This window comes from Cryptomeria japonica, chromosome 7 (genome assembly GCF_030272615.1).
Source record: "Cryptomeria japonica chromosome 7, Sugi_1.0, whole genome shotgun sequence".
NCBI lineage: Eukaryota > Viridiplantae > Streptophyta > Pinopsida > Cupressales > Cupressaceae > Cryptomeria > Cryptomeria japonica.
Window position 1 is genome coordinate 374,075,058 of NC_081411.1, and position 22,423 is coordinate 374,097,480.

The window sequence follows — 22,423 nt, forward strand, 5'->3', positions numbered from 1 at the left end:
TGGAGATGGCAGGCATTTAACAAATCTAAATAACTCCATATATCAAAACTTTCTGATAAATTATAGATAACACTTCAAACACTCTAGGGCAATGTCTGGTTATAAAGATTGAAGCAAATGGTTGAAAATAAAACAAATTTAGGTTGAGTTTAGAGTAAGAACTTATCTGGAAGTTGTTAAAAAGAGAGTTAGTCGAGTTCCTAGTTTCTGCAAATGCTTATACGCTGTAGTTTTATAGCATCTGAACTCAAATGTTTAAAGCTCCACGCTTATCACCATTTAAGATAATATGTATATCAGAAATAAATAATAATTAGTTTCACAACTGATTCCACTAAAATAGTCTGTTAAGTATCTGAAAGTAAATTCGAGAAAAGCTTTCTAGCTTGGATCTCACAGTTCTGAAGTATGTTAGGGTGTGAATTATTGTAACTCTCTTATAATCTTTTTAAGCAGAACAGTTTCCATCCTACTAACATGACATAATGCTTATTGGAACATAGAGGTCTGTTGGGTAAAAACTAGGGAAATGTATTAAGTTATTTTTTAGATGTCCAATTTTTTTATTCCATGCCAAGGTGGTTCAAGCATAGTTTTCACTAAAAATAAAAGAATGACAATTGTATTTTGACTGTAGGACAACATAGATTACAAACTCATGGTTGAAAGTTATTGCATATTTCTATAATTTTTCGTTCAAAGATAACATTCAGGTTAAGCACGCTTCAAAAGATTAAGGAATGACCACAAACATACACTTTAAAAGGAGTAAAATACACATCTTTAACCTAAATCTCCAACATACATTTTAGATGGCTCCATCAATTCTTAATCTTTGTATGTTATGGAGACTCTTCATCCAAGCTTTTCAAGGCTTAGTCCACAAGGTCTGAATATCAATTTTTGAGAGATGTTCATTATCTAATCGCTTCCAAGTAGTTATAGATTTAACACCTTCCCAGCCTCCATTGCTGTCTTTCTCTAGAGATGCAACAACGACTCTGCTTCTCCTTGCCCATCCTGCTTTCCCATAAGCATGGTATCCAAATCCACCAGAATAACACAGTTCAATTCCCTTTATCTTCCCACAGAAATCATTCAAATGATCATGACCTGTAAATGCAGCCTTAACATCCCCTGCTTCCACCATTGTTTTCATAAATCCAGAATTATATGAAGCACAGCCTACACCCTCTTGTTTTATGCCTGTGATGTTAGAACTGTCCAGTTCGTTTACTTCTGGAAGAGGTATGTGAAAATATGCCAGCCCTGGAGCAGGTTCAGATTGTGTCGGTGGGATACTTGTATAGTTTTCCTGCATTTATGCACTTGAAACATCATTAATACCCATTATTTTATGTCACACTAGTAGTTTCTTAGACAAAATTCCAATAATTTATTGCAATGGGTAAATGCATTAATGTTAGTTGCTTAATTTCTCTTTCACAACATCTAACTAGGCATTGCAATGGAAAAGAAAACAGTTCCCAATAAGCAGCCAAAAATGTTGGCATTTTAACTTCAATTGTTGAATTGACTTCCATCCTTCAAATTTTATTAAATTTTATTGTAATGCAAAAATGCATTATGTTTATTCCTTATTTTCTTTTCATAACATCTAATTAGGTATTGCAATAGAAAAGAAAACAGATCCCGACAATCAGCCCAAAATGCTGCCATTTGGCCTTTAATTGTTGACCTGACTTTCATTCTTTACAATTTAGTAAAAGACATCCCTAGTGATAATTTACAATCATTTGACCACACAACTTGAAGGCCATGCTGTGTGAGCGTAACCTGAACTTTATATGATGTTTTGAACTCTGATTCTATACATGTTTTTTTGAAATTACAGTATGTAGCATTTGATTAATCATATATATTTGCAACTGGTTTTATTTTTCTAGCTTCTTCATCAGGAGCAGGAATTCTTCAGCCTAGGGAGTACTTCTTGATTAACGCCAAGGATTGCTCACAAAGCACTACTAATTTGGGCAATTCCTACTGGTATTGATTTCACAATTCTTACTTCTCACAATAAATACTTCTATCAGTTATATGCTATAGGGTAAAACTTGGTTTGTATTAATTAAAATTTTAGTACTCTTGCACTTATATGTTGCTTCCTACTTTTTTTTTTCCACATAGTTGTCATGTTTTATTTGGTGCTCTCATAACTTGTTATGTTAAACCCGAACCTAAATCCCATTCATTTATTTTTATCACTAATAGGAATTCACAAAATTTTCAATTTCAATTTTGAAAGGTTTGCTACTAGAATTCAGGGAATGGCCATTGCAATTTGCTTATCATTATTGAATCTAAAAATCTGTTTATTATTCTCCCATTACAGGTTGGCGTGAAAAATTGGACTTGAGGAGAAACTCCAGGTGGTCTCCTCCCTCATGGAATTATTGGATTACTAATTATGATTAGGCAGCATGAGGCAATCCCGTCAAGGCAGGGATTGATTGTCCATTCCATAATGAAAAAGGCGACTTCGTATTATGGCATACAAAGTCACCTTCTTCATTATGGTTTAGACAACCAGTTGTTTTCTTGAGCAATGGCAAACTGGGTATATTCCACATATACACACAATACAAGGTGGTGCTGTTTCTGCATTGTTTTATGGGTCCTAACTGGTGGTTTATTGTGGCTGGTGCAATTTTAACTAATCAGGAGGTGATTACTAAATTGCTGTGAATTCCTCGTGTTGAAGGGTTTAAATTCGTCCCAAATAGTTGGAGTTGGACTGAATGTAATCAACTCCGTCTACCAGTTACGAGTGCTAATTCACAGGCAATTCCTTAATCCAAAGAGGCCCCATATCTGAGCATACGAGTTAAAGCTTGGCTGACTGGGTTCAATGGAAACATTAAGAGCCCCGGTTTCAACACACTAAATACCTAAGTCAGCAGTATGTATATATGATGCGGCTAAACCTATTCCAAGTATTCTTATTTGCTCTGAAAGAAGTGATTAGTCAGAAAATTAAGAGGGCCTAGTTTACGCATAGATGAAATTGAAGAATACTAAACCTCACTTTGTGGCTAGCCTTGAACATTAGCTGGTCCACAATGTTAATGCCAGGGAAAAGGAAATGCCCGGGATAAACTTTTTAAAGCCAGTATTCAGTAACACCACAAGTCTCAAATTCAAATTTTATAATAATGATTAGAAGCAACTGATACACCAAACTCCAAAATGCAGTAAATACAGACATTCTGGAGAAGATTACCTGTAATTTGGCTGAGGTTTCTTTGAACCAGGACTGTTGAGAGGGTTTGATCCAACCATAGCCAGCTATACTGGGATCGGTTGAGTAGTCTCCACTGTCCAGAAAATAAAGGTTGAGAACGCTTTTGCCCTCCAGAGATGAAGCTGCCGCTCCCATTACTTCCAAATTATAATTTCCAAAACCATCAATTTTTTTATGGGCATCAGGGTTGAGCTTGGAGAGAGTATAATCCATGGATACAATATGCTCCATCACTCCTTCCCGATTTAAAGTAGCTGATTCCTGGTCATGATTGCCCAAAACAGCTGCCCATGGAAGTTTGGCTGCTACTGCTGCTTCAAAAGCTGCCTTGATAGAAGCCGAAGCATTTGATGTATCCCGCCCATAGATATTATCCCCTACCCATCACATCACCAATACAAATTATAGCATCTTCCCCAAAATGGTGAAAAAAAACAAGTGGGTTGCAAGTTCATCTAAATACCTGTAAAGACTATAAGATCTGGCTTCTCTGCTTGAATCATTCGATTGACAAAGGCAGTGGTGTTGAGGTCAGAACAGGAGGGGTACTGAGAGGGCAACACATTTAAACACTTGGTGCTTTTGCCATTTGCATAATGCATGTCTGCTACCTGCAAGTGTAAACATTTCACATTTAATTCAATCTAAAAACTATTTGAACACACAAGGCAGGGGATAGGATGAAAATGATTTTGCCTGTAAAATTTTGAACTCCCCATTGCTTTTAAACCGGAGAGGCAATGGTGTTGCTTGTGACACCACCCAACCAATAAGGCAAATGAAAAAAATATTTCTCTGCATACATATAGCAGCCATTAATCATAAGCTCCCCGACCCACTCGTGATCATCTGTATGTGGTGAGGAATGGAACAGAGGCATTTATATGTACACAGGCGTACGCAAACTGTCAAAATGGAGAATAAAATGGCATGGCGATGGATTTGACAGGATATGACGGGTTTAATACGTTAGAGATTTGATTTGAATATTTAAACCACTGTACACGCGATTAATTAACATCTTTACTGGTAATCTTTGGGTATCGCCAATCATGATTATGTAGTGCTGGAACAAATGTAGCGAAATCTTCTGAGAGAACAAGAAAATGGGCAATGTCTTCTTGATGAGAAAGTGAAAGCGGCTTTGGTATGTCCGAAAATATAGGATTCCAATGTGAAAGGAAAAACTAAAATACAGACTTTCACACGGCAAGATCCACCGAAGTATTTTGGCCCGAGCAATTCGGTTGTTTTTGTATGTATCGATTAGGGAGTAAAATAATAATTTATTTATTTTTGTATGTATCGATTAGGATATTTTTTTCTTAAAATATTACTAGCATACTTAGAGATATCATATTTGTTCATTATTCTATTTCAAAAATTACTAGCATTTGCATATATAGAAGTTCAAGAGATATACCAATAGAAATTAAAAAATAAAATTTAAATGTATTTTAATAACATTAGATGAAGTATTATTACAAACATAAGAATAACATATATTTATATTAAATGAATTATTATACTACAATCTCAACTAAATAGGATAAATGGTTTTTTTAAGGTCCAAATTGAATAGAATCATGAAATATTGTGAACAAGTATATGTTTATTACTGACAAAATGAAATGAACAACTTTCAATATAAAATCTACTCTTATGCTTCAATTCCTTGTTACAATTCCAAAAGAATTTTTGAGCATATGCACCCATATACAGAGGGAAAATGTACATAAAGGGATGTAACATTATTTGATAAACACACCCAAATTTGTTTGGAGTGAACAAAGAAATGCATAAATTTAACCTTTCCGGACAGATTTTGAATCTAAGATTTATAATGATTTGAGTTGAAGTATAGGTCTACATGGCTTAGAGGAGAAAGGAGAATGCAAATTTGAAGACATACGTTGAAAGTAGATTTAATTGTGTCTAAAAGGACATTTGCCTTATCATTAGATATTATGTTACAAGAAGTGAGAAATGTGAAATGCAATGACAAATGATAATATAACGTGAAAAGAAATTTGAAAAGATCACATACAAATATATGACACAATTAATTATGTTAATTTTATTTACTATTAATATTGTAGAAATTATATTAAAAATATTTAAATTATTTCTAAAAGTATTAATAAATTAAAATATTTAAATTATTTCTAAAAGTATTAATTAACTTTATATTCAATAATAAATTATAATCAATTTAAATTAATACTAATTTTTATAAAAAATCAAAATATAAAAAATATTTTATTTAAAAATTTAAAAGAAATCTTTATAAAAATTATGTTTATTTTTTATTTATTAAATAATTAATATTTTAATATTTTTTAATAATATATTATTATTTAAAAAAATTATTTTATATTATTAACTAAGTCCAAAACAATTTTAAATATATCATTCATGTGAAAAGCAATTTAATCTTGACATCTTCTTTTGCCCACTTCACATTGCATGCATTACAAACTAAGAAGCAGTCTTGGAAGTCGGAAAGGGAAAAGGAGAAAATTTTACTCATATAAGGGAAGCATACTAGTAGCCATTATAGCTAACTTTGTGCAACCACAAATTTTAAATGGTACATCGAATTTTGATGATTTTTTTGGTCTCCACATGCGACTTAACTACTTATAGCTATTATTTTGACTTCTAGATGGTAATGATGCACTTTGTGTGATTCGTTATGCATGCAAGGGTCAAAAAGTACAAATTTAAAAGTGTTGCTTGATACTTGCTTAAAGATGCCTCAATAATCAAATGTCCCAATAATCATGTGCTATGGGTATCAATAGAGGTGCACAAATGGGCCAATTATGGTCCAAAAATGCTAAAAAATGAGCAACTATTGGTACACGTGATATTTATTAATGGGCTTTTAGTTATTTGTTTTTTGGTTTTTCTAAAGTTACTAATTGGGTGGTTGGGTGTGCAAGGAGTGAACGGTTATTGGAACATGAATAGTAACTTGTGTTCTTCCCCTAGGTACTTATGAAGACCAAGAAATTTTGTTTGTAAACTCATTTGCAACGGATTGAAACAATGCAATTGACTTAGAAATGATAGTTGTCAATGATAAACAAACTTCACTCACTACTCATAGATAGCAATTCAAAAATTGTTTAATGACAACTTGTTTCCAACATTGGCAAGAGGAAGAAGCATGAGACAATTTTTCGATAAATTGTGGACTTGCAAGTTCACTTAAGAAGCCTATTGGCTAATTAAATTATTGTATTGTAATTAATATTAAATTATTATTATATTATGATATTGTAATTTCTATTAAATTATTATTAAGATATTATTATATTATTATACTTTTATATTTCTATTAAATTATTGACTAAAGCAAAAAATCTATTAAAGCTAAATAAATAAAATCTATTATTTTTATATACATTAAGTGTTAGATGAAATTAAATGCTTCTACTTTTACTAACATATGTTTTTGCATCTATTATGCGAGTATATATGCCTTCGACAAAATGTAAAAATAAAGTTTAATATTTAATCATTTTATAATTTTTTTTTTCTAGATTTGTTATTTGTTTTAGTTCATAGAAGTAATCTAGATCATCTATGTGCTTAATTTTAATTCAAAAAGATTTATTTAAAATGTGAAAAAAAAATCATGATCAAACAATGTAAAAAGAAATAATTTTGCATTATTTGCTTGTGACATTATTTTAGAAACATACAATTTTTCTTATTCTAGACTTCGGTTCATCATTATTGAAATTACTTGGTTGAGATCCAATACTTAAGTTTTCTATTTTTTTATAAATATTAGTCGTATCTTATTTTATTATTTGAGTAGCTCCTTTTGCATAGTTCTCTAGTGTCCCTTCTCTTTTGGTCTTAACCTTATAGGTAGTTCTTTTTTTAATATTTTTTTACCTTTTTCCCCTTCCCTCTCTTCTAAGCCCTAGAATCTTTTCCTTTGCTTCTATTTAATCTCACCAGTCTGCAACTATCCTCTCATTTATGTTCTCTAACTATTTATTCCATCCTAATGATGAATCATATTGTAGGATTTGAAATGTTGATGATTTAAAGTATCACACAATTTAAACCAAAAGTATAAAATTGACATTATGAATTGTGGAAATTACATTACTCTAATAATTGATTATTTAAGGCTAAAACTAAAGAGAATTTGATCCTCACAATTTAACATATTTCTTAAAGTTTTTTTTATAAACTCCGCTAATTCGTTATCAAACCTAGAGCTTATACCTAAAAGTGGATAAGTTTCAAACTTCAAATTTCAAACAAAACATCTTCACAAATGGCAAGTTCAATTCTACACTAATTCAAGTATGCATGTCTACATTCATAAGAGTGAACAAAAGAAATATACAATCAAATTTATTAATCAACAACAATCATTTAAAAAAGCATGTCATCTTAATAAATAAAAGTTCCTAACATTTATATAATATCATTAAATTAGGGGATGACCCCACAACACAACGATTAGCTGTGAGCCTCCTACATGGGAGGTCTTGGGTTCAAGTCCGCTTGAGGTCCATGTGTCCCACACACAGACAATGAAGAGATAAGGTGATGCCTGAGCATGAAAGATAGGACGACACAAGGAGGTATAAGGGTGTTATTGCCGAGCAAATATGATTTGATGTAGACTAAGTAAAGTGTGTTGGCACAAGGGATGCAAGAGAGTGGCATAATCATTGTTTTGAGCATGTAAGATGCAACCTATTTATTACTACTTCACTCCCCCTATAACTCAAACAATGTCATCATTTAGGATGTAATAGAAGAAGTGATATGCGTCAAAGTGGCAATTGGGTTTTTATTGGTCTACCACTTTTTGGATGCTAGGTGTTGTTGAGTACTTTGATCATGTGTGAGGACACAAATAAGATTCATGCCTTCCTCCTTTGATAGTGTCAAGCGAAAGAAAAGAGAGGTAAATGACAATGGTGGTTTGAATGTTGGGGTTTAGAGGCCAAAGGAGCATGCAATTGATGACGAAGTGATAGGGTATTTCATTGACTATCTAGAAAGAGGCATTGTTAACTTCTCAAACTTTAGTTATGGGTGACACATATAAGGAGGTTGGTGAAGGAGGTGGGTGTGTCTCATCCTATTGGTGTAGTATCGTAAATTGTATCCCAATAGAATTTCATCCTCAACTAGGCCTCACTTCTACAGTTCGACCTTTCGTGCCTTAACCTTGTTTTTTTTTTCTCACACAAATTTATAATGCGCACTTTCAACACCTTTTTGGGACCATGTCCAAATTTTAGCCTTGATTGGTAGGACTAGGATGCCTTGGGTACCATGGTACTCCCAAAAAGGGCCCCAATTTGGACCCTACAATGGTCATATTTTGGAGGTGGGAAAAATTTCTATGTTGGCTTGCTTTGAAATTTTAAACACGTTTGGTGCAGTTAGGTATAAAAGAAAGCCTTACCTCCTCATTTTGACATCTCTCAATTTTGGAAACTCAATCATTATTAAGAAAATTCAAGTGAGCAAGCAATCAAGCATCATCAAGGCAGTGAAGGAGAGGTCAAGTTTAGATTTCAAGCATCCATGATTAAGACATTCTACATGACATCATTGACCTTTGCTTAAAGACTTCAAAGCAAGATTTATCAAGGTGTCAAGTTCTAATTCAAGCATTTCAATTACTATCTAGCCTTGCCCTCAAAAGGTAACCTTTCCAATTTAGTCAATTCCATTACAAATTCAATTTTAATTTCAATTCAAGGGTTAATTCCAAAATTAGGGTTTGACTTAGGCAAACCCCTATCAACAACACCATTTTTCCTTCTTTATGTGTGTAGGCGATAGATCTAGAAGCTATACAAAAAGAATCTGATAGGGGATACGATGCCATTCAAATATGACTTTTGCAGGAGCAAAAAGTGGGCAATTGGTTCGCCTTGGGCATCTTAGTCGCACGAATTTCTGATGAACTTCTGGAGAAGATTTTGAGTGACTTTTGGATTCTGAAAGTTTCCTATTTGTTCACATATGATAGCTGGAGGACCGGGTCACCCCAAGCATCATGGTCTTGTAATTTTGGGCCAAATTTTTTGACATAGGTGTCTCTTTGTTCTTCTTCTCAAATCTAGCTTTGTGTTTGCATTTCTGCATCTATGTTATTTTATGTCAATTTTCTATCATTTGCCCTAGATCTAGCATTGGAATTCAATAATATACATTCAACCTCAATTTCCAAAAAAAGGGGTGGTGAATCTGATCTGCATTCAATCCATTTTATACTTGAGGAGGAGATTGCACCACTCAAATTATTTCACCTCTTAATGTAATTTTTTTATACAAAATAGAGAGTTCCTTATTTATATAGCTAAAATTGTGAAACCCTATTTTCCACCATTACATTTTGGTGAACTTGAAATAGTTTTACTTCTGATTTTCATTTTCAGATCTGTTTTGTATGCATTTAATCAATTCACATTTATGATTATACATATTTAGAGGTTCAAAGCACAAAAACCCTAGATATTTTTGTTAAGAATTGACTTGTGGGTTGCATAATTTATTGTTTGTTTTCTTAGATCTGATTTACATTGCATATTAGTTTTCAGATTTAGAAACATCTATTTGCTTAATTCATGGGCTAATCAATCATTTTATAAAGAAATTACAAATTTTAATTTGTCCATCCAAATTTTCCTTCTTTGTGCATGAGTTTTACTATCCTTTCACATTTGTCTGAGATCTCAGTGAGAAGAAGTTATAGACTTATGGCTTCCCAAAGTTTAAATACTAAGGGGTGTGAGTCTATGTTGAATAATATATTCCATTTGAGCTTGGGTGAATCCTCAATCCCTACACAAGACATACCTAACATTATGGAGAACAATTACCATCGTGCTTGTCATGATGAGGATTGTTAGATAGTTCAAATAACATGAAGACAACTGAGAGGGGGAGGGGGGAGGGGCGAGGGGAGGGTGAAGCAGTTATCATAGATTGCCGAAACAATTAGCAATTTAAACTTTAATACCGAAACCAAAAACATTAATACTCGAATGCTTAAACCAAATATTGGAATAACAGTTAAACCAATTAAGCATAAACAATAATCACAAAATAAGAGCCATCTACATGACACCAAGATTTATACATGGAAATCCCAGTAAAGGGAAAAACCACGATGGGAAGCCTACCCACAGTCAGATAATACTTTTGCAGTAAGTATGTGAATTAGAATTGAGGGGCCCGCACTTGCAGAAAGGCCAACAACCTAGAGCACATTTCTCATTACAAAAGGAGCCTCACTGACTACATATAAATCTAGACTACAATCCAGAGAAGTGTTGAACTGCAAAAGATAGCATCTCCTATGCCTGAGTACAATTCTAGTTAAGCTCAATACCGGAGGACTAAGTCCTTTTGCACAAACTCAATTTGATCTCCAATGATCGACCAAATCCTCTGCCTGAATGATATTACATTATTCACACATTACATTCCTTGACCATGACCTCTACCATAACCATGATGATCTACAATGAGATCTTACATCTATATATACAAACCCTCGACCATAAACAATTAGGTCGGCCACCAGATAATAAACAAATTACATAATTACAAACCATGTCGGCCTTACACAAGATGAATAATATCCAACACACAAGATGTCCCATAAATACATCGAGAGGTCCAATCCACACGTTACATTAAAGCCGGTCCATAACCTAGATCAACCAGGAACTAGTATAGGTCCACACGCTACAACAATGATCTCCATCTGCCAAGTCTCGAACATGATCACCAACAACATCCTCGAACTCCACCAGAAGCTACACCAACACCACTTATGCAATTTATCAAAGATCTTTATCAAAAGCTCTACCGGTGAAACCCTCGTCGGAACCGGAAACCAAGCTTCTAAGCAAGCAGGATAGCATCCGATCACCAGACCAAAACCAACTGACCAAATATGAGCATGAGTATCATGAACAAGCCAATTCCATCACCAAACTATATCGAAGCCTATCAGATCATGCCACATCCAAATCAACCAAAAACCACTCAAGCTATCGAGACTACAAGGGTGCCGGTAGAGCAACCAAACAACTAGTGTTGGCATCAATGATAAAACATCAATGCCACACATAATCAATTCCACCAAATGGACAACAATCTCCCCCTTTGACATTGATGGCAACACTTGTTCATAAAAAATGTTTAACCCAAGTACACCTGCAATTGATCTATGAAGTAGCCAATTCAATCTATGAAGAACCTCAGGGCTTGGACAACATGACAAGGATATGAATCCTTCTACTCTTCAAGCTCTGCAAAACCTAGGCGGGTATACCTTTGATGCTTAAAATTCAGACTCATTACCCACATATGACAACATCAATAAAGCAGATAGATCTCATAAACGGTTCAAAAACAAGGAGGGTACTGTAGATAGGCTAAATCTACATTGACAACTCAACAATGTTTGAATCATGAGATGAGGGACACTACCATAGAACATAAAACAAAAGATATTCTGATTTTGGATTTTTAAATGATGTTCTGACAACCCTTCAATGTTACAAAAGACCAGTGCCTTATCTAGGCCACAGAGTCATGCATAAAACTGGAAGAGAAATCTCAGATGCAAGTTCCTTTCAACATTAAATTTTCATGTATCAATGCCTTACATTAATACAATTTTCTGCTCTATCATAAAATCATGCTTACACATCCAATATATATATTCAACGTCATTAATGTTGGGTTTTAGGATTTAAATTCTTCCTTGAAGAATACCCAAAAGACAAACATTACACTCTTAGAGAAGGCTAAAAGAGACAAATCCAAATTATCCTTGACGATATGAAATTGTATGAATCTGAATACATTTTGGAGACAATTTCATGGAAAATCACACATGCCTTGCATATGTGTGAACCTGCAAACTGAAACAAGACCTATAGCAAAGACAATACTGAAAACCCTGAAGAACACACTATCAATTGCAAAAATAAAAAGATGTCATCACTGGAACCTGCAATTTTGGATTCCTCCCTTGGAGAAAATCTCTCAAAAACTAGAACCCCTACAATTGAGAAGAATTGGGAATAAGAAGGAGAGGGAAAAATATCAGAATCCATCAGAACATGCCAAGTGTCTCCTTTGTCCGTAACTGCAAAAATATCTTCTTAATTCCCGTGGAAACTTCTCTCAAAATATCCCATATCTGTTGAAACTAACTCCATAACTGTATTCCTCATCTTGAGAGCTTTCCGACAATATATAATACTTCATATTTTGGCCAAAAATAGACCTCTGGGCGAATTAATCACTCGTGGCTTTGTCATTTAAAATTTTGAATTCTTTATATAGTTGAAACTATATATTTAATTTGAATTTAACTTTGATTTTTGGCTCTCCTTTTGCCCTGATGTTCTGCCACGTGGTAATCTCTGATTGGTCGTTGGGATCTACTGGGCACCACCTCGGATGACACCTCATCACCGCCACGTGCATGCTTTGTCACTGCCACTTGGCCGCCACGTGTACACCACCTCATCACCACCTATGTGCTAGCTGTCTGCCACCTGTGCGCCACTGGACAGGACCTGCGAGTTGGACTGCCATGTCACACTGCCACTTGTCTTTTGCTATTTCACGACGGGTAAGTTCTGAGCAACTTCAGGTCACAAAATCATGCGCATCGTTGGATCATTTCGAACATGCAAGGTCTTTAACTCCTTTCGCTGAGCCTGGGTTTTTCACCATTTCGCTGCCCTTAACTGGTTTGCATCTCTCCTTCGCGAAGTCGCGACAGCCGTTGATCCTCTCTGAACTTGCTCACCGGTTAAGCCGTCAGTTTCCTGCAAAAATCGTCTGCCTTGGGATCCATGCCTACGTGGGGTCCTCTTTGGTCATCGCTCAGCCTTCTCGGTCACCTTGGGATCCATGCCCACGTGCGTGGGGTCTGCCTTGGGTGCCTATAGCACCTTGCATCAAAAGCCCTTAATGCTTTGACACTATAGTTATGTGGAGCTTTTAATATAAATATAAAAAAAGTTCATTTCTCGGCCAATGTGGGATAAATGACTTTGCCTGTAACTGCATTTTTTGAAGCTTTCCTCCTGGGTTTTAATGGTGTTTTCTTCTGAGACTTGAATGCACCTTCCTCACGTGGTAGCCTGGATCTTTGGCATTTACCTTGCAGAATGCACTTTGCTTGCATTTGTTTAAATTTGAAAGTTCCTTTACCAGTCACGTGGGAGGAGAGAATGACAATTTGCATTTGCTGAAAGTTTAAAATGGTAACCATTAATCACCACTCCAGCAAGCTTTCAAACACCACGTAGGGAGGAGATGGGTTTGATTTGGTACAAATTTCAAAACTGCCTTTACCACCAATGCCACACAAAGGATTTGGCATTGAACTTGTTTGCATTTGGTCTGCTCCTGCCAGCTGCCATTTCAATGCCAGAATGGGGGTTTATCTCTTAGCATTACACCATGGTGAAGGAAGGGGTGTTGATTTCATTTTAATGGAAGTTTCTATAGCCTTAAACTATGCCACACTGCCTTCACATTTGCCATTCTCATTTGCTCTATGTCTTAAACACTTTGAAGGTTTCCATACTCCTTCTCCTCCACCATCCACGCAGTGACTTAAACTCTATTAATTGCATTTTTTAAAGCTTAAAAAAAAACCACATTGGACAAGAGAGGAAGCACTAGCTGCTGGCGTTTTCATTTGAAAATTTAATGCTTTGCCATCCAGACAACCACGCAGGGTAGAGGTAATGGATTTGCATTAAACATGCTAATTTATAATTTGCTTGAAAACTTCCAATGCTGTTTTTAATATCCATTTATTTGCTATACTTTTCTTTTTATCTGCTGAAGGTTTTCTGTTGTTTCAATTTGTATTTGCTAACAGCAGCAAGCTATATTCTAAATTCATTCTTTCTATGTAGCTCCAAGATTATAATCACTAGGGGACATTGCTGGCATTGCACTTGCCAAAGGATTAGCATGAAATCCTTCTTTGAATGTGTTATCCTCTACAACAGAATTGGCATCAAATACTAAGGTGGACTGGCAATTCTTTTCAACAAGCCAAGTGTATGGTTTAGTAGACTTCGAATCGTTTTGGTAAGATGGACATTCACAATACTGATAAACCGTTCCTCCGAATAATCTCCATTATTACCAAATTCAACCTTTCTCAGGAAGAAATACCCAACATCATCAGATCCAAACCTCTCCACTGGATCCTTTGGCTCAAGCACACTACCCATGGATTTTCCAACTTTTAAACAATAATGGCCCATACAATAACCTCTCAGTTATATGCCCACATAATGAAACGAAATCATCCCTTAATAAACCAATTTGCCAATAAAATTAATGCACGAGCATGAGCTAGGTCGGGCCCCAAAGTGGGTCCGACTAATTTTTTTTTTTGTTTTCACACAACTGACCTCTGGAATACCTTAGGAACCTTAAACTTATCTCTGGAATCGATCGACACCATTTCCGGATCATTAAATTGAATTTTGCAACTTTCAGGCACTTACGCCACATTTTCACATTTAATCGCGAAGACGTAATTTTCAAAGTGGTCAAAACACCTTTCTGGACCTCGCCATCTGACAGGTGTGTACTCTGATATACAAGGATGAACTCTACCAAACGATTTTTCAAGACGAGTCCCAAGTGAAGAGATATTAATTTTCAAAAATGCCCAACTGACTTTGTCGACACTACGGACCTGAAGAAGTCAATGTTCTGGCAACACATGATGCCTTTCTCAAAAATACCAAACGACCTCCGTAGACCCTCAAATTTGAAACACAGGTACCTTGAAGTACATATCAAATATTTGAATTCTCAGTTCGACCAAAAGTTTGACTAGGTGCAAATGGTGTGCTCATGAAAACGGCTACATTAACTGATATAACACTGAAAGTACGGATCACTGAAAACGATGACTCAATGAACCCTTTTGAAAACCGATCAAATGGATTGGTAGGATCCTGAAACTGAAAAAATAGCTTGTCATCTATACCAATAATAACCCGGAGAAAACGTTCTGACATGACACTCACTGAGGCAACTTTTACACTTGTGAAAAACAGGGCTCCGACTAGCAGCTGAAACAGGGACTTGCCAAAACATACAAATTGCAAACAGTTTGAGCTTGGAAAACTGAGCAAATGGATTCATAAGAACTTGAAATTTTGCAAGCTAATTCACATTTATGCATACAATTCAATCCATTTTGAAATTCTTCATGACGATCAACGAGGCAAAACATGTAATCACTCAAATTAGGCTACTCAATAAAATCTGCATTTGTGCCTAAAATGCACTTTCAGCTCATGCCTCGAAATGGGTACCTGGTAAACTTATCCAAACTGAATTTTGAAAGTTCCACATCACTGAATAGGCCAAATGAAAGGTGTAGGACATGTTTCTCAAGCCTTACCCTTTGAAAAACAACCGACTCCATTTTGCCCTCTCTCTAACTAGGCCATTCAAACTGACTCATTTGGAAATGCAAAGCAAAAATTTGTATTGGGCCTCAAAACTTGACTCAATTTTAATGAGTCCCAACAACACTAGATGTGAAAAACATCTAAGTACCAAGAAATGCCAAACAAGTCTCCCCCAATGGAAGACAACCAACAAACTCTCACATACAACTTTGAATGTCAATATCTCTCCTCTTTATTTTTCTTATTCATATCCCTCCCCTTTTGAATTTTTCTTTTTCTTTCTTTGTCTTTTTCACATTAATATCACTCCCCCTTCGACATTAATGCTAGAAATATGACAAAGATATCAAAGCAAGAACGTAAACCACTGAATCACAAAGCTGACTACTCCCCCTGAGCAGTAGCATCCCACATCAATGCCGAAATGAATGGTATCTCTGATAATGCATGCTGAACTAATACCAAACCACATCAATCAAGTCTCTACCGGAGGGGCAAAAACTCCCAATTCGTCTCTCAGGTACTCAAATGATTCCTTGGGCAAAGGTTTAGTGAAAATATCTGCAATATGCTCTTTAGTGCTCACATAAACCAATCTAACTTCATTTGCTTCCACCTTTTCCTTCAAAAAGTTATACTTTTTATATATGTGCTTTGTTTTAGAATGAAATACCAGATTCTTTGATATATCAATAGCAGTAGAGTTATCACAGTGAATAACTACCGGTGCATCACAATCCACCTTTATATTCTTCAACATTTGCTTCATCCATAAAACTTATGTATAGTTAGTAGCAACAACAACATACTCAACTTCAGCAGTAGATAAAGAAGTACATGACTATTTCTTGCTGATCCATGAAACCAAGTTCTTTCCAAGAAAGAAAGCTCCACCAGAAGTGCTTTTCCGGTCATCAACCTCACCAGGCCAATCAACATCTGTATATGCACATAAAGTAAAGTTATCATCCTTAGGGTACCACAAGCCATATTCTAATGTGCCTTGCAAGTATCTAAAAATCCTTTTCACCACAATCTCATGATTTTCTCTAGGATTACTCTAAAATCTTGAAACAATACAAACACCATTCATAATGTGAGGCCTAGTTCGAGTCAAATAAAGCAGACCTCCAATCATAGATTTGTATCTTGTAGGATTTACCGGTGCATAAACATCTTTGCTTGTCAATTTCTCACTTGTAACCATAGGAGTACTTACCAATTTAGAATCTCCCATACCAAATTTCTTCAGCAATTCCTTAGCATATTTAGTTTGACAAATGAAAATACCTTTGTTAGTCTGAGTAATATGCAAACCTAAGAAAAATTTCATCTCACCAATCATAGACATCTCAAATTCTTTCTCTACATTCTTAGAAAATTCTATGTATAACTTATCTTCACCTCCAAAAATAATGTCATCAAAAAATACTTCAATAATCAGTATATCATCATCAATGATCTTATAATATAAAATTACTGTCAGCACTGCCCTTAGTAAAACCAAGCTTCAAAAGATATTTATCCAACCTTGCATACCAAGCTCTAGGTGCTTGTTTCAATCCATATAAAGCTTTCCTTAACCTAGAAACCATGTTTGTATTATCTGATAGTGAAAAACCATTAGGTTGCTCAATATAAACTTCCTCATCAAGATCCCCATTAAAAAATGCACATTTAACATCCATCTGATAAACCTTGTAGTTTGAATAAGCAACATATGCAAGAAAATAATCTTACAACTTCAATCCTAGCTACAAGTGCAAAAGTCTCTCCATAACCAATTCCTTCCTTTTGAGAATATCCTTTACAAACCAATCTAGCCTTATTCCTTATAACTTGACCATCCTCATTCAATGTATTCCTAAAAACCCATTTAGTTCCAATAACATTTTTATTTTTAGGCTGGGGAATCAAGGTCCATGTGTTATTTTTCTCAATCTGATCTAATTGTTCTTCCATAGCTTTCAACAATTATTCATCTTTACATGTCTCAATTACTGATACCGGTTCAGCTTGTGAAATTAAACATACCTCATTAGTTGCCATTTTTCTTCTTGTCATCACCCCATTGCTCTTATCCCCAATGATTTGATCTTCTGAATGATTCAATCTCACATACCTAGGAGTCTTCTGACTTTCTGTTCCTCTTCCTTGTTTTTCAGTTACTGTAGAATTATTTGATACTGCCGAAGTAACTGGTTCAACACTCTGTTCTGGTAAAGGTGCTACCGGTTCAGATATAATCATTTGCACTGCCGGTTCCTTCTCATAAACTCTTATTTGACTTCTATTCAACTCATCTACTTTGACATTAACACTCTCCACAATTCTCTGCAATCTCTTGTTATAACATCTATATGCTTTTCTTTCATTAGAATAACCAAGAAATATGCCTTCATTACATCTAGGATCAAATTTCCCAATGATATTATCTCTCTTGATATAACATTTACTACAAAAAATTCTGAAATACTTAACTGTAGGTGTATTGCCAAACCATAATTCATAAGGTGTCTTACCGGTTTCTCCTTTGATATGTACTCTGTTTAATGTATAAACTGTTGTGCTCACTGTTTCTCTCTAGTATATATGAGGTAGACTAGCTTTCATCATCATTGTTCTAGCAACATCCAAGATAGTTCTATTCTTCCTTTCCACAACTCCATTCTGTTGAGGTGTTCAGGGAACAAAAAATTGTCTGCTTATACCTTGCTTCTCACAAAAGTTATTAAACTCACCGGATGTGAATTATCCACCATGATTTGACCTCAAACATTTAATCTTCAATCCTGTCCCAATTTCCACTTTAGCCTTAAAGATTTTAAACTTTTCAAATGCTTCAGATTTTTCTTTTAGAAAAGTAACCCACATCATTCTAGAATAATTATCAATGATCAACATGAAATATCTATCACCTTGAAAACTTTTAACTCTAGCAGGGCCACACAAATCAATATGAATAAAATCAAAAACATCATTTGATTTATCTTGTATACTCCTAAAAGAGGTTCTGACCTATTTACCCATTTGACATTCTTTACATACCAGATTATAGGGCTTCATGATCTTCGGTATATCCCTAACTTCCTTAGTTGAACTGATCTTCACAATGTAATCAAAATTCACATGACACAACCTTTTGTGCCATAGCCAACTCTCATCAATCTGTGTAATCAAACATGTCTTCTCACCGAAGTTCAAATAAAATATATTATCTGTATGCGGGAAAAGTGGGTGAATAAAACTAAATATGTGAAAATATTTCAAATAACTAGTCCACACACACACACAGGACTTCTTGGTGCAAGCTATGGAGTAACACAGTATTACTCAGCTTCCCAAGGAGGGTCCCATGGTTCTCTATCTCACAATGTCCCTCAAACCAATGTTTTGCTCTCAGATCACTGAGCAAAATGGTTTAGGGATGGCAAATATGAGAACGAGAGATGCTCTGATAGATTTTTAGTATGAGATGTGTTATGAGTTATGTATGATTCTAGAATGCTATAAACTAAATGATAAGATGACAAGATTAGTATGAATACTATCCTAGCATACTATATTTAGTCTATGATTGAACTAAGATGATAAAGAAATTATTCTAGCATGCATATTTAGTCTAATTCCTGATCTAAAAGAGGCTAAATGATGAGCATATATAAAATGAGAAAGCTTGAAAGAATTTGAGCATAAGTGTAATGCTTCAAATTTGAAAGATGATTGTTAAGAATGGAGGACTGAGAGCTCTATTTATAGCACAAACAGGGCAATGGATGGTCAAGATTGAATGGTTTAATCAAGGGCCAGGTTTGAAAGTTGGGGATCCATGTGCACAATTGGCACCAATGAAATGGTGACAAGTGTCAACATAAGATTGGGTTGAGAGATGAGGTTGGAGGCATTAAAGGCCTGAGAAGACCTCATGGTTATCTAAAGGCTAAGGGTCAAGTCTAAGTTAGGATTACCCAATGGATTAAGAGTTAATCCAAGGATAAACCTTTGTGCAAATGATTAAGAGATAATCATGGTCAAAGCATTAATGGTCTGATGAGACCCTTGGGTTGGATAGAGGTTGAGTCAAAACAAATGTTTTAACCATGTGGGAGGGTTTGAATTAACCATTAATGGTTATTGGAGACTTTAGGGATTAAGTGGTTGAAGGTTGGAAGCCTTCAATGGTTTTCAAAGACTTGAAGGGTTTTGGTGGTTGAAGGTTGAAAACCTTTAATGGTTATCAAAGACTTTAAGCCATTTGAGAAGTGACTTCCCTTTGCTTAGGGATGTGACAAAGTTTAGAGGAGGGGTTAGGTTAATTAGAAGCGATTAGATGATTCTAGAAGGGATTAGAAAGGGGTTTGGGATTTTGCAAGTGGATGGAGGGATAATAGGATTTAATTGAATTAAATAATTTCATTCAATTTGGTTGAAATTTGGGGAAATTAAATAAATTAGATTTATTCAATTTAGGATAACTATTTAATTAAATTTAAATTTAATTAAAAATGGATAGGGGGATTTAATTGAATAAAATGATTTATTCATTAAATGGTATAGTGAATTTATTTAAATAAATTGAGTAATTTACTTAATTAAATAGAGGAATGTGGATAATTTAATTAAATTGGATTTAATTAAATAGAGAAATGAATATAAAATATTCATTTAGGAATATGGTCATTTTTATACGTCTACATTTTGCCCCTCTTTGAAGTGACGTGTGTGCACATGTTATTTCAAAGAAAATGATGTGTTTTTGTGATTTTATGATCAAATGCAATTTTTGTGTCGCTCTTTTGATTTGCAAGTCGTGCCCCAGATTCGATGTGTGATGTCCCCTCGGGAGATGAATCAATTTTGAAATTTTTTGATTTAATTTGATGAAGTTCGTATGATGTGTATGATTTGGTGCATGTAAAAAGTGTGCAGATTGATTCATCTCCTGATAAGTTACAACTGTTTTGGTATAGGGGAGACCGCGACCATATTACAGGTCCCTACAGCTAACGCTAATTTCATTTTCCTCCTATAAAAGGGGAAAAGGGCTTGATTTAGGTTCATTTGTGCTTTGTTAAGTTTGAAGAAAGAGAATTGGCTCTGGAGAGAAAATGCCTATTCCCTATCACAGACACCGTTTCGAGCGCGTTCGGAGGTACCGGAGACCTGTAGCGCGTGGACCACCAGTAAGTCAACATTTTTGACCCCTTTTTGATTTTTTGTTTTGTCGTTTTTAGGCATTTTTCGAATTTCAAAGTTTGGGTTTTTCGTTTTAGCATGTCTAGGGTCCACAGTAGCGCATACGAAGTGTGAAGTAGCGCATCAAGTTTAAATTTAGGGGTTGCGTCCGAAAACTGTAGGTTAGCGCATAAAATTTTTAGGTTAGCGCGTGCATGGATAATAGTGCATGTAAGGTATTGGGTAGCGTGTCGCGTCAATAGGTTAGTGCATAGGTTTGACCTAGCGCATAGGGGCCACCGAGGTTCGCATAAGGAAGGGGGTTTAGGGCGTAGGACTAACCTAGCGCATAGGGCTAAAAGGGTAGCGCTTAGGAAGGGTAGATTAGCGCGTAAGCAGAGCCTAGCGCATGGGGTGGGTTCGGTAGCGCATTGGGTGAAAAGTTTAGCGCGTAGATAGAGTCTAGCGCATAGAACAGGTAGATTAGCGCGTAGGAGAGACAACCTAGCGCATGGGGGTGATTTAGCGCATTGAAGATCTGTTTTAGCGCATCTGAAAATTTTTGCAGTTTTGCCCGAGTTGAAAATTTGTTCTGCCTGTCGTGTTTTGATGAATTTAACCAATATGAGTGTTTGTATAACTTGTTTGGATTTGCGAGTTTTCAAGTTATATATAGATATCAATCTGTTGTTTTGATAAAAAATGATGTAGTTGCGTGTTCTATTTCAAGTTCAATGTATGTGAAAGCCTGAGTTGTATTACAAGCCGATATGAGTTGGAAACTTGAGTTGTGTTACAAGCTGATATGGGTGGGAAACTTGAGTTGTTTTACAAGTTTATGTGATTTTGGTACTTGAGTTGTGTTACAAGTTTTGATATGGTTTTTGAGAACTTGAGTTGTGTTACAAGTTGATATAAAATGATAGGTTTTTGAACGTGATGTAGATGAGCAAATTGTTTCATGTTGTTGATGTAAGTTTGATTTTGATATCTTTGTGTTGATGTGGAAACTGATATGGGATTTGTTTTGTTTTTTGACAGGAGCGATTGGGTGTTGTACAGTCGAGGTAGAGATTCCTGAGACCGTGGATGTTGATACCGAGATTGTCACAAGCAGACTTGGATATTATAGAGAGATGTGGATTGACCTCTCTTTTGGATATGCGTCGGTTCACTGTGAACCGGGGGCTTTTGATAGCATTGGCAGAGAGGTGGCATAGCGACACGAACACCTTTCATTTTGCCACTAGAGAGATGACAGTGACACCGGAGGATTGCTACCGGATTTTGCGGATTCCTGTTGTAGGGGCACTACTTCCTTATGAGCAGTCAGAGGAGGGTGGCACAGAGGCACTGCACCGGATTTTCCAGGATGACACAGTTTGTGGCTACGAGATCCCCTGGCAGGAGTTTTTGGATTTGGGTTATGCACCGCTGCCATCTGTACTGGCAGGATTCATTGGGGGATTCTTTTGTCCTGATCGTAGGTCAAAGGGATTCTCGGTGG

The 22,423-nt window shown here is 35.5% G+C and overlaps 1 protein-coding gene across 1 annotated transcript; it reads right to left on the minus strand.

Moving 5' to 3' along the window:
- Positions 1–659: 659 nt before the first annotated feature.
- LOC131069902 (probable inactive purple acid phosphatase 29) lies at positions 660–4,477 on the minus strand. The gene is made up of 4 exons (XM_058005450.2): positions 3,959–4,477; positions 3,726–3,873; positions 3,242–3,639; positions 660–1,315 (listed from the first exon to the last, which is right to left on the minus strand). Exons 1-4 carry the CDS (start codon positions 4,076–4,078, stop codon positions 869–871), a joined length of 1,113 nt encoding a protein of 370 aa, XP_057861433.1. The 5' UTR covers positions 4,079–4,477; the 3' UTR covers positions 660–868.
- Between the last annotated feature and the right edge of the window lie 17,946 nt (positions 4,478–22,423).